This window comes from Gymnodraco acuticeps, unplaced genomic scaffold, assembly GCF_902827175.1.
Source record: "Gymnodraco acuticeps unplaced genomic scaffold, fGymAcu1.1, whole genome shotgun sequence".
Lineage (NCBI taxonomy): Eukaryota > Metazoa > Chordata > Actinopteri > Perciformes > Bathydraconidae > Gymnodraco > Gymnodraco acuticeps.
In genome coordinates, this window is record NW_022989975.1 from 205,196 (window position 1) to 218,954 (window position 13,759).

The 13,759-nt window shown below is 40.7% G+C and overlaps 1 protein-coding gene across 1 annotated transcript in view; it reads right to left on the reverse strand.

The window, feature by feature from the left end:
- smarca4a (SWI/SNF related, matrix associated, actin dependent regulator of chromatin, subfamily a, member 4a) overlaps window positions 1-12,423 on the reverse strand; it is a 51,325-nt gene extending 38,902 nt beyond the window's left edge. The window contains 8 exon segments of the mRNA XM_034211237.1: window positions 38-211; window positions 761-887; window positions 2,809-3,064; window positions 4,037-4,135; window positions 5,676-6,140; window positions 8,022-8,157; window positions 8,925-9,187; window positions 12,277-12,423. Of these exon segments, the coding sequence (XP_034067128.1) occupies window positions 38-211; window positions 761-887; window positions 2,809-3,064; window positions 4,037-4,135; window positions 5,676-6,140; window positions 8,022-8,157; window positions 8,925-9,146 (1,479 nt within the window). The 5' untranslated portion in view covers window positions 9,147-9,187; window positions 12,277-12,423.
- Between the last annotated feature and the right edge of the window lie 1,336 nt (window positions 12,424-13,759).

Here is a 13,759-nt window from a genome sequence, read left to right on the forward strand (position 1 = left end):
TATCGTTTCCCTCACAGTTGAGTGTTTTCTTTTGTACCTGGTGTTTCTGCCGGCGTTTGCGCTCCTGTTCGATCTTCTGCTGTTTCTCCAGCTTCTCGGTGATGCGAGCTTCACGCAGAGACTGCCGTTTGCTGCGTTTGTAGGCTTTAGCGTTCAGAGCGGTTTCCAGCGCCGTGTCTCGACGCATGCAGACCACCACCTCCTGGCGCAGCTGCAGGACAATAACACCAGGGTCAGGAGTGTTACTTATTCCACGGGAAATATATATATTTTTTACATTTTAAAATGACATTCAAAACAATGAATAATAAATTTAAAAAAATTGAACCATCAGAATAATAAAAGTAATAATGTCCAATAAAATAAAATAAACAAAATGGAATAAAAAATGAACACAAAGAAGTTAAAGTAAGAAGGTGAAATAAAAAGTTTAAATAATTTATACAAACATATTTTTGGTTAAATAAAATAGGATCATAAATATCACTTAAGACAAAATCAAATAAATAGTCATAAAAAGTTAGAGTACAAACAAGATTAAATATGAATATTTATACAGTCCACATTGTACTACAAAATACAACATGTATAAAATATAACAATATATAGAGTGGTGTTTTAGTTTTAATTAGATATTTATGAAGTCAGTTCCAGAGCCAGTTGCAAAAAGGCAGACATAACGAACCCTTTATTTATTCTACTAGGAACACAATGAGGGGTTAAATATAATCTATATTTGAGCGTTTCCTGAAGCGTTTACCTGTCTCTGGAAGTTGAGCAGCCTCAGGGCCTTCAGCTCGATGGTGGCTTTGGTTCTCAGATCTCCGGCCAGAGAACCCGGAAGGTTCTCCAGCTCCTGGATCCGGTGAGCAATGCGAGACTGAAGCCTGGAGAACACATTAAAAAGGTATCAGCAACACACTCAAACATACGATGCAGAGGTGGAAAGCAGTGGAGTACAAATACTTCGTTACTGCACTCCAGTACATTTTTATGGTATCAGTACTTTACTCCACTATTTCTTTTTCTGACCACTTTTTACTTTGACTTCTTACATGTTGAACTCAAATACCTGAACTTTCTACTTCTCACATGTTGAACTCAAATACCTGAACTTTCTACTTCTTACATGTTGAACTCAAATACCTGTACTTTCTACTTCTTACATGTTGAACTCAAATACCTGTACTTTCTACTCTTAATGTTGAACCAAATACCTGTAAATATCTTCTACTTCTCACATGTGAACCCAAATACCTGAACTTTCTACTTCTTACATGTTGAACTCAAATACCTGTACTTTCTACTTCTTACATGTTGAAACTCAAATACCTGTACTTTCTACTTCTTACATGTTGAACTCAAATACCTGTTACTTTCTACTTCTTACATGTTGAACTCAAATACCTGTACTTTCTACTTCTCACATGTTGAACTCAAATAGCTGTACTTTCTACTTCTTAGCATGTTTGAACTCAAATACCTGTACTTTCTACTTCTCACATGTTGAACCAAATACCTGAACTTTCTACTTCTTACATGTTGACTCAAATACCTGAACTTTCTACTTCTCACATGTTGAACCCAAATACCTGAACTTCTACTTCTTACATGTTGAACCCAAATACCTGTACTTTCTACTTCTTACTGTTGAACCCAAATACCTGTACTTTCTACTTCTTACATGTTGAACTCAAATACCTGTACTTTCTACTTCGTACATGTTGAACTCAAATACCTGTACTTTCTACTTCTTACATGTTGAACACAAATACCTGTACTTTCTACTTCTTACATTTGAACACAAATACCTGTACTTTCTACTTCTTACATGTTGAACTCAAATACCTGTACTTTCTACTTCTTACATGTTGAACTCAAATACCTGTACTTTCTACTTCTTACATGTTGAACTCAAATACCTGTACTTTCTACTTCTTACATGTTGAACTCAAATACCTGTACTTTCTACTTCTTACATGTTGAACACAAATACCTGTACTTTCTACTTCTTACATGTTGAACTCAAATACCTGTACTTTCTACTTCTTACATGTTGAACTCAAATACCTGTACTTTCTACTTCTTACATGTTGAACTCAAATACCTGTACTTTCTACTTCTTACATGTTGAACTCAAATACCTGTACTTTCTACTTCTACATGTTGAACTCAAATACCTGTACTTTCTACTTCTCACATGTTGAACACAAATACCTGTACTTTCTACTTCTTACATGTTGAACACAAATATATGTACTTTCTACTTCTTACATGTTGAACACAAACACCTGTACTTTCTACTTCTTACATGTTGAACCCAAATACCTGTACTTTCTACTTCTCTCATTTTCCAAACAGCTGGTTCCTTTAGTCTGAATGTGTGTTTGATGCGTGATCATTATTCTTTAGAGTCATTGCGTGCCTATTGATTTGAACAGGATCCGTGTATCCATCATTTCCTGGTCTTCTCTAAAGAAGAGGGACCAATGGAAACGTTGTCATGTTGCCGTTGTTCAGCATGGAAACATTCATTAGCTAACAATGACATTATTGTTCTATTAATATAAAGGGAGGTCAGGTACTCTTTAAAACAGCTGCTAGTTATGGGTACTTTTTACTGAAGTACATTTCAAAGTTCTCTTTACTTTTACTTGAGGAAAGAAGTTTAGTCAGTACTTCTACTTTTACCAGAGTATTTTTAAACACGAGTATCTGTACTTCTACTTGAGTAAAGGATGTGAGTATTTGTACCCTCTCTGATGCGCATTAAAGCTACTATACTCCTGTGTTTAGGACGCCCCCCACCTGTACTCTCTCTCCTGCAGGATCTCCACCGGGTCCAGCCCGCGGGGCTTCTGGATGGGAGTGATGCGGTTCTGCTTCTGGTGGAGCATCATGGGGGGCGGCTGGTTGGGCTGCCCGGGGCTGTGGGTCTGAAGGGGCATCACCGGGGAGGCAGCGGGGGGGACGCAAGGCGGGGCGGGCGAGGGTCTGCCGGTGGGCTGGGGGGGGATCAGCTTCTGAGGGGGGTTAGAGGGAGCGGCAGCATTCACCATCGGCCCTGAAGAGAGGAAGCAGAGGGTTAGACTGGCTGAAGGGGAACATGAACATGAAGCGCTGACTTTTACCCATTTTCCACCGAGGGTTGAGGGGCCGGTTTCTACTTCAGCGGTTGTGGCTCTAAATCGTATTGTTGGCAAGTCAGACTGGCTTCGGTGGCTAGGCTAACATCACCCACACAGTAAGAGAGAACTTCATCATTCAACTCTTTATTTTACAGGTTATATTGCCAGAAATGGTCAATTAAAACTGAAAAAAATATATGCATTTATGGGTAAATATGACTCCGGGGAGGGTAAGCTAAAAGTTGGTGAGGAGTCATTAGGTACTTTGCATGGGAACTAGGTCTGTGGGTGTTTCTCAATCTTGAGGAAGGCTGCTCCAGAGCCACTATTTCAAGCATACTACGTCATTGAGTGCCGCCGAAGTGCTGTTCCAATGTCCAGCATACTTGGAATTCTACCGAGCCCGGCGTACTTCGTTCGGAGAACTTTCGAGGCTGCACGTGTAGACTCCGCGGTCTTAAAATCCCCACAATGCTTTGCGCACGGACCAATTTCCCCAAATCTGTGGCGAAAATGTAAGGCGGGGCCTCTCATATGACGCACACCTGCACACTTGCTCGCCTGTTCCACTCTTTGTTTTCCAAATGCCAGGAAGTATTCTTGCCTCGCTTCTAAAGCAAGTGACTCGGAAGACATGTGCTACCAAGCAAGCGTACTCGACATTGAGAAACACCCTCTGTCTCCATCCCAGACAATCATGGTTGTTAATGTCTCACTGGAGCTGCAGCGATGAAAACGAATAAGTCACGATGGCTTCTCTTGGCTGATTAGCAGAAAAGCAAACTGGTTCTTAGGTGTTTCGCAAGTTGAACCCACTGCTAGCTAAACTAGCCGCCGCACAGAACTGGAAGCATGCTAGTTTTTTGTTGAAAGGTGTTATTAAGTGAGAATCAAAATCAAGTTCTTACCTTCAGGCCAGGATTTAGGGGGTCCGTTGGTGGGGGGGCCCTGCATACCGGGGGGAACTCCTGCAGGTCCAGGAGGCACCATGTTAGGACCCACCATGCCTAAAACAACAACAAATTCATGTCTACAGTCCTTAGTAACAATAAGACAGCTAATAAATAACACATTCATCTCCAGCCACCAGGTGTCTCTGCTGAGCGATAACATTCTGCTTTCTTTGTTTCAATTTTGAGCCCTTATTAAAAACAGGTAAGTCCCTTTTGAATTGCCAACAAATACACAGTAGCTAATGACAATGAATATACAGGTATGGATTGAAAGAAGGAATATCATTCGGTTCTGAAACTTAAAATATCCTAAATCCAAGCCTAACTATTACATTTCCCCAAAACATGTATTTAATCAGACATTGGTTTTAAAGGTCTGAAAGGTCTGTCTCAGATATATACAGAGCCTGTCTCTGATTGGCTGAAACACCAAACAGATCATGGCAGCATTACCCATAATCCCCTCTGTTTCAGCCCTGTTTCCAAAGTGCTGATTCTCTGTCTGTTACTTTAGATGAAAATAAGGAGCCCCTCCCCACGCCCCTCTGAGAGACATTTGGTTACAAAGAACTCAATGGTGCTCTAGAGGAGATTCAGGTGATAAGGTGGGGGGGGGGGGGGTTACCTTGGTTGCTGATTGGCTAATGGTTACACAAGACAAAACATCGTAATGACATCATAAAGTGGCCAAAATCTGATCAGCTCATTTTCAGACAGGTTTTTATAGAAATGGATCAAAAAGAGAGAGAATCTTTGTTCCTGAAACTTTCAGAGTCTCTTTCCACAGAGGGGACACATGTTGATGTAGAAGAGACATGTAGAAGAGGGGACATATGTTGATGTAGAAGAGACATGGAGAAGAGGGGACACATGTTGATGTAGAAGAGACATGGAGAAGAGGGGACACATGTTGATGTAGAAGAGACATGAAGAAGAGGGGACATATGTTGATGTAGAAGAGACATGAAGAAGAGGGGACACATGTTGATGTAGAAGAGACATGAAGAAGAGAGGACACATGTTGATGTAGAAGAGACATGAAGAAGAGGGGACATATGTTGATGTAGAAGAGACATGAAGAAGAGGGGACATATGTTGATGTAGAGGAGACATGAAGAAGAGGGGACACATGTTGATGTAGAAGAGACATGAAGAAGAGGGGACACATGTTGATGTAGAAGAGACATGAAGAAGAGAGGACACATGTTGATGTAGAAGAGACATGAAGAAGAGGGGACACATGTTGATGTAGAAGAGACATGAAGAAGAGGGGACACATGTTGATGTAGAAGAGACCAGAAGAAGAGGGGACACATGTTGATGTGGAAGAGACATGAAGAAGAGGGGACACATGTTGATGTAGAAGAGACCAGAAGAAGAGGGGACACATGTTGATGTAGAAGAGACATGAAGAAGAGGGGACACATGTTGATGTAGAAGAGTCATGAAGAAGAGGGGACACATGTTGATGTAGAAGAGACATGAAGAAGAGGGGACACATGTTGATGTAGAAGAGACATGAAGAAGAGGGGACACATGTTGATGTAGAAGAGACATGAAGAAGAGAAATATATATTTTCCTGACGCCACTCACCGTGAGGTCTGTTGTAGTTTGCGGGTGCTGGTCCGGCTCCTGGTCCTCCGGGCCCAGCAGACGGGGCCATGTTGGGCATGTTGGGCTGCTGCATCCCGGGCATGGGCCTCTTGCCCTGCACGGCCATCTGCAGGTGGTCGGGCAGCGGCTGGGAGCGGGCCAGCATCTTGTACGCCATGATCTGAGCCCGGAGCTGGTGCAGCTGGTTCTGGTTGAAGGGGGCCGGGCCTCCAGCTCCACCTGGTCCAACTGGTCCTCCTGGTCCTCCCACGACACCCCCTGGACCCCCTGGACCCACTGGACCCTGAGGAGCGCCACGGTTCGGCTGACCCATCCCCTGGTTCTGGTCCCCGCCGCCCTCCATGGGGCCGGGGGGGCCGCCGGGCATCATGGGACCAGAGGGGGGGCCGTTAGATGGGACTGGGCTGGGGGCGTGGTCTGAACCGCCCAATGGAGAGGGGTAACCTGGGGGACAGAGGACAGATGCATCATGGGTATGAAAATAATCAAATTATGTCCAATATTGATATTGATGGGTTGACTTGTGGTGCCGTCACATCATATTTAAACATGACACTTAATGCCTGAGTGTGTTAAGTTAAGAACAGGTTGTTAAGTTAAGAAAATGACATCACTTTGCTGGCCTTAGGGGAAAGCAACACATACGATGTAACGATACTCAAAGCGCGATACAAAAATATAACTCCTCTAATAACAGTATAATTCTGTCAAAAGCCAAACTGCATACTTTCACTTTTAAAATGATTGTGTTCTTTTACTTAAGTAACATTTTGAATGAGGACTTTCATTTGTAGTATTTCTACTTTCACTACAGTAAAGGATCTTCTTCTGTATCTCTTCCCTCCGCTCGCTGACTGTGTGTTTTGTTCAGGCAGCTTCGTTTGTTGTTTTCTGAAAGGGGAAACCCCCTCCCGCTGCTGTCTGCTCATGAGCAACACAAGAAGAGAAACCGGCTGGATGGGTCCACAAAACACACTCTTCAGGTCTGTGTGTGTCAGAGTTAGCTGCTCTTCCTGTGTGGAGCTTTTCAGGGACAGACAGATCCGGTTTTTTTTTTTAGTGTCGCTACATTTGTATGATATTCATTACTCTAGAAATCTGAGGATTGAAACCAGCGACCTTCACACTGCAGCACAAAGATATATAAATATTAGGGCTGTCAAGTTAACGCGTTAATAACGCAAAAAAAAATTAACGCCACTAATTATTTTAACGCGATTAACGCATGTGTATTTGTTTTCCTCGCCGCCCCGTAGTTTCAGAACGCATCGAGTTTAAAATACCATCTACAAGCTGATGCTGACTGCCCCGCTCCTGCTGCCCGCTTGTGGCAGACCACACTTCCTCGCTCACCGGCAGGCACCGACTGGCCATCTGGAGGACCGGGTGGGTGTGTGTATGTGTGGCCCGAGAGACCTTACTTGCATTGTTGTTGTTAGCATCTGGTGCTAGCTAGCTGCGCTAACAGATATAAGGAGCTGTTTAAATGAAAACAGAGGAGCGACATTTCGCCACAACTGCGCCGAGCACTTTATGCAGGAAGCCGGAAGCCAGACCCCACACACACACACACACACACACACACACACACACACACACACACACACACACACACACACACACACACACACACACACACACACACACACACACACACACACACACACACACACACACACACACACACACACACACACACACACACACACACACACACACACACACACACACACACACACACACACACACACACACACACACACACACACACACACACACACACACACACACACACACACACACACACACACACACACACACACAGGTTGTTCTGTTTAATATTCATGAGAATTGTTGTCATTGTTCAAATGATAATAAACATTAGCATAAAGCATATTTGTCCACTCATGTTGATAAGAGTATTAAAAACTTGAAAAATATTCCTCTAAGGTACATTTAGAACAGATAAAAAATGTGCGATTAATTAGCGATTAACTATTTTAATCGACTGACAGCCCTAATATATATGAATATGGACTGGTGCAATATTCAGATCACAGGAAGCACAATATCTGATGAAGGCAGCTTATCATCCATAAACACTATCCAGTCATTTCATTTATCTAATGTGTCATATTCCAATGACTTGTGTATAGACTCTCCTTGCACTATTGTATCTGTTTCATCGTGTTGCTCTGTTGGAGGAGCCTGTGAGCTCAGATTGTCACTGATATATCTGCACTGTAGCTACAGTATGCACACATGGCAATAAAAGCCTTGCATCTGAATCATAAGTATGTGAAGTGGGTCATTATGAGATGTTACCTTGGGAGTGTTGGTCCATGGGGCTTGGAGGGGGTCCCATGCCGCTGTGCACCCCTGGCCTCATGCTCATGCCCTTCATCTGGGCGTAGCGGGGGTCGTCGGGCATTCCTTTCTCATGCATGGCTTCCATTGGCTGCTAAAAACAAAACGGAGAATTTTAATAAATAAACATATTTTCAAGTGAAGCTGCATTTACGTTTTTTTAAGTGGTGGAATTAAGTGCATTAGCTTTACTCATGTTCTGTAATTAAGTACACATTTGCGGTACTACTTGTTATATTTACATACGGTACATTAAACCGAAAGCTGAATATAGAATATTACAGAACTAATCTATCGTAAAATGACTTCGGAAGCGAGGAAAAAGCAACACATACGATATAACGAAACCCAAATCTAAGAAGATATTAGGTCTCAAAGCGCGATATACAGATATAACACCTCTAATAACAGTATAATTCTGTTAAAAGCCAATCAGCATACTCAATACTTTCACTTTTGAGTATAAAACTTGTTCTTTTACTCAAGTAACATTTTGAATGAGGACTTTCACTTGTAGTATTTCTACTTTTACTTTGATAAAGGATCTGAGTACTTGTTCCAACTCTGTGTGTGTGTGTGTGTGTGTGTGTGTATGTGTGTGTGTGTGTGTGTATGTGTCTGCCTTCTGCTCACTGACTGTGGGTATTTTGTAGTGGTGGAATGAAGTGTATTACCTTTACTTACGTTCTGTAATTAAATACACATTTGCAGTACCATTTATTATATTTACATACGGTATATATATATATATATATATATATATACGGTATATACGGTATATATATATATTTATATTAACTTCTAAGGAAAATTAATGCTGAATATTTTCAACCTTAAATAAAGCAATAAAAGCTTTCGTACTTTGTGCATCTGGTGCATGTTCTCCTGAGGATATCCCGAGGGCCCCTGTGCCGGGTGGGGGTGTCCGGATCCTGGGGGCCCCGGGCTGGGTCCCATCATGCTGTGGGTGGAGCCTGGAGAGGGGCCGGGGCTCGGACCCATCATGCCTCCCGGAGATGGCCCCGGTCCTGGGGAGGGTCCCGGACGAGGGGTCCCTCCCATCGGGGGGTCAGGGGTGGACATCTCTCAGGGAAGCTGGGAATGTGTGGCAGCAGAAAGAACCCCTGAGAGGAGAGAAGGTCCAGATCTAAATACTGCTTTTGTTCAAGTGGGACAGATGGTCAGTACATAAATGGGAACAATGTTATTCACAAAGCTGATACCACATATCTGACATGTGAGCAACAAGTCACACACCAACGAAATGTAAATATAATATTGAAACACACAAGAGGTCATCTAAACTGTCACTTCAATCAACTATTGTTATAAAACCAAATAGACGACGCTCAGAACCATTGCTCATACACATAAACAACTTCTATAAGCAATACAAATACGCGTTTCATCCCGATTTAAAACGTGTGTAAGTCAATGGTGCAATGTTTAGATTTACAAACAACAACAGTTTGGTTAGCCGTTCGCATTGCCAGCTTTTCTAACCAGGGCTAGCCGTTACATTCAAGGTAATATCCAGATCTAAATACTGCTTTCTTTTTTCTAATGTTAGACAGTGTTTTTAAAATAATTATTTATCTGTGTTTTTCAACAAAGAAAAAATACTTTTATGTAGGCACCACGACACAAAGTCTAACTCCTCGTACGCGTCAACCTACCTGGAAATAAACCACGTTTCTGATCTAGCTGTGATCAGACGATTATATATATATATATATATATATGTTTATTTACCGCATTTTATCTTTCAAGGTTAACTTTTTAGTTCTCTTTTATTAACTATTTTAGATTTGTTTATTTTCTACATGCTGCTGTAACGAATACATGTAGGATCAATAAAGTGTGTAGAGTGTGTTGAAGACCTTCGTTATTATTAAAGCCTATAGTTAGCGCTGGTTTCAGATTAACCAGTTTTCTGTTTGTCCTCCTTAGTCCTACATTTTATGTTATTGTTTTATTATATTTGTGATGTATTTGTTTATATATATATTTTTGATATTTCATGTTCCATTATGGCGTTTATAATTTTCTAGTCATTGTAATAATCTTTTACACCGTCGTCATCTATGTTTGTTTATCTGTAAATCCCACTGAGACAAACGTGATATTGACTTTGATTCATTAATAAAACTGATCGGCACTTTGAATAAAATCACAAAGACTGCAGGCTTTGGAAAACATTACTATAACACATAATTAGAACATAAATATGGAAATGGTGTATATAACAGAAGTGTGTTAGTATTAATAAAGATATTAATCATAAAAAACAGATTTATTCCAATTTGGGCAATTGTTATGCTACAGCAGCATGTTGACAAGGAATTGCAGGAGTTAAAAATAATATATTTAGAAACGGTTTTAAAATGAACTGCGAGATTTTGACTGATATTGCATTTGCGAAATATGAGAGGGAATTATCATTTTTGAAACACAAGTCAAATGATGAGAATACAATATTCATGGTATGGTTTTTTGTAAGGGCATCTTTACATAACATGTCATTTGTTTTTATGAAGTCTGTAGGATTTCCATTTGTAGGCTGGGACCATAGTGTTTCTTTCAAAGTAGTCACACTGTTGATCAGTCATACAGAAACAGTGTAGTGGATAATTGGCGTTGTAGTTATGAAAGTAACTCTTGATAAACTCGTAATTTCGAGTCATTATTTATGACAGATGTGTTTTTCAAATGTATGTTTAGGTGCTTTGTAAAGTGCACACACATCTGTTGTGTGGTAAGAACAAAACCGCAACTACTGAGTGTTCTATGTTGTTGTGAGAAAATTAAACAACAACTCATCACAGGAATAGCGTTTGTGTTGTTGTGAAGGAAGCAGTGCTTTTTTAACATTTCAAGTGTGACATATGGTCCATACCTAAATGGGAACAATGTTATTCACAAACCCATAACAACAAGTCTCACAACAAAGAGCACGTTCTAACGTAAAATGAGGGTAAATAGACAATTAAAGTAACTCTTGATAAACTTTGTGGATCATTTCACATTCTTGGGTCATTATTAAAACAAAAAATACGTGTGTTTTCAAATGTTTGTTGTTGTGTGTAAACTAAACTCATCGCAGGAATAGTTGTTGTGTTGTTGTGAGGGACGCTGCTTTTGTTTCAAGTGGGACAGATGGCCAGTACATAAATGAGCAATGTTATTCACAAAACTGATACAACACATGTGAGCAACAAGTCACACAACAAAGAAATGAAAATATAATATTTAAAAACACACAAGAGGTCATCTAAACTGTCACTTCAATCAACTATTGTTATAAAACCAAATAGACGACGCTCAGAACCATTGCTCATACACATAAACAACTACTATAAGCAATACAAATAAGCTTTTTATCCCGATTTAAAACATGTGCAACTCAATGGTGCAATGTTTACATTTACAAACAAAAACAGTTTGGTTATACATTAGCATTGCTAGCTTTTCTAACCAGGCCTAGCCATTATTAACCGTTACCGTCACATTACGGCTGTTATTATACAATAAACCCATCTTTTAAACCTCGTATTTTCTACAGTGCATTGTGAGTTTCCTGGTGTTCAATTAACACATAGTTTGGCCGTAAAATTAGGGTAATTCGACCGAAAAGTGACAAAGAACACCGGCCTGACTCGTGCTAGCATTAGCTTAGCTTCTTGCATTGATACAGCATAATAACAATACATGTTATTTAAGTGCGCCTTTCACGACAAGGTAGAAAATAATAAATATTTTAAGAGGTTAACATGATAAACACATAAACAGGCAAACATGGACACAAGCTGCCTGCAGATGCTACCTAGCATTAGCTTAGCTTCTTGTATTGAAACAATATAGGCTGGCTGCCGACTGTGCCTAGCATGCTAGCATTAGCCGGCCATGCCCTCCCGGACTAATTAGGAAAATGTAGGGTTTTTTCGATGAGTTCCTCCAGATTCCGCGACATGTGAACGGGTAATCACCCCTCATCCTGTGATTGATCCATCGCGCCTCCCGTACCCTTGGCACGGTGCTCCACTCTCAGCACATTTCCAAAAATTCATTCATTGCACACTGTCGCGCCACAGCTACTGTAATGTCGGCTTTTTCAGCACCCGAAAAAAAAACACCGAATAAACGCTCATTTCCCCCGCGAAAAACACAGAAAAAACTCTCTTAAAAACACAAAAACATGATGGTTTTTACTCACACGAATGGTTGGTGTTTGAATCCTTGCCGGGTGCAACGTCTTTAGGTTTTTCCTCCTAGCCAGAAACAAAGAGCGACTCACCCAGTCGGTTTTTTTTTTCTCCACCCCCCTCCCTCTCTCTCTCTCTCTGTCCGCAGATTGTATCACAGACACGGGCTCTGTGGCTCCGCAGCGCCCCCCTCCTCCACCGCGCTAACAGGCAGGGATGGAGCCGACGTGGGGGATGGGAACTGTGGGAGAGAACAGCAAGAACCACGCTTCTGATTATATGAGAAAACACCAGGGAAATACTCACACACCTGTTTACAGTCCCCATGTCCACGTATTATATATGCTTTTAATATGGTATATGTAATAGGTTAAAAACAACAAACATTCCCCGGGTTTTTATCACAGAGACTTATAAAGGATTTTACTTTTCTACTACATATTGCATATATTTTTGGCGACTTTACAGTATTGTACATTGTGTTTTATCTTATTCTAATGCATATATTTCTTATTTATTTAATTCAAAATAGCCTAATTTTGTTTATTGCAATACATTTGTTGTGTTAAGTGTATTGTTAAATTGCATTTTTTGGATAACATAGAATAAAAATGTATAGAAATATAAGAAGTTGAATCAAAATCTATCATATAAATAAATAAACAAACAGTAAATATATGTTAACAGTGATATATTGTAGAATGTGCAAAATTGTAATTCAACTTTGATGTTACTATATTTTTATTTACCTATTGTTAATGTAAAATATTGGTCTTTTTGTAGCTATGTTTGTATTTTGGTGTCTTTTTAGTCATTATGTGTCTCTCTCTCAGTCGTTAAGCATCTCTTTAAGGCTTTTGCATTTGTTTGAAGTCTTTATAGTCTTTTTTATGTTGCCCTATGGTACTTTGAGTTTCTTCCTGGTTGGTACGCGTCTCTTTGAGTATCATTTTGTAGGCAATGGTTGGGGGTCCCATGTCCCCTGGAGGCTCCTTCAGTAATCCCTTCTTCTTGCTGAGGCTTGAGTTTTAGGAACTAGCCACATCCAGGGCCGTAATATGTTTTCATGATGTTGTACAGAATTACAAACAAGCTCACTTCTTCTTCATAAACCATTTATTTAGATAAAATCCAGCACATCAGAATATTCTCAGTTAGTTTTGTAATTTTCCTTTAATGGCGCTTTTCCACTGCAGCACGTAGCACGGTTTAAGCGACTGGGCCAAACCCGGCCCGCTTTTTTTTGCTTTTCCACTAGGGGTAGTTCCGGCTCAGCAGGGGCGATTCTAGGGGGGGGGGGGGGGGCAATGCCCCCTTAACACTGACTTTGGCCCTGTGGCCCCCCTGAAAATGTAAAAAAAAGTTTATGATTAAACGATTTCTTGGCTGACGGAATAGGCGGAACTAACGATATTTGTAATTCTAGTCGGACCCATTAGAGAGAGCACACCTTTATCTATTTCATATAGTTGTAAAAAATAAAGGAAGAAATCA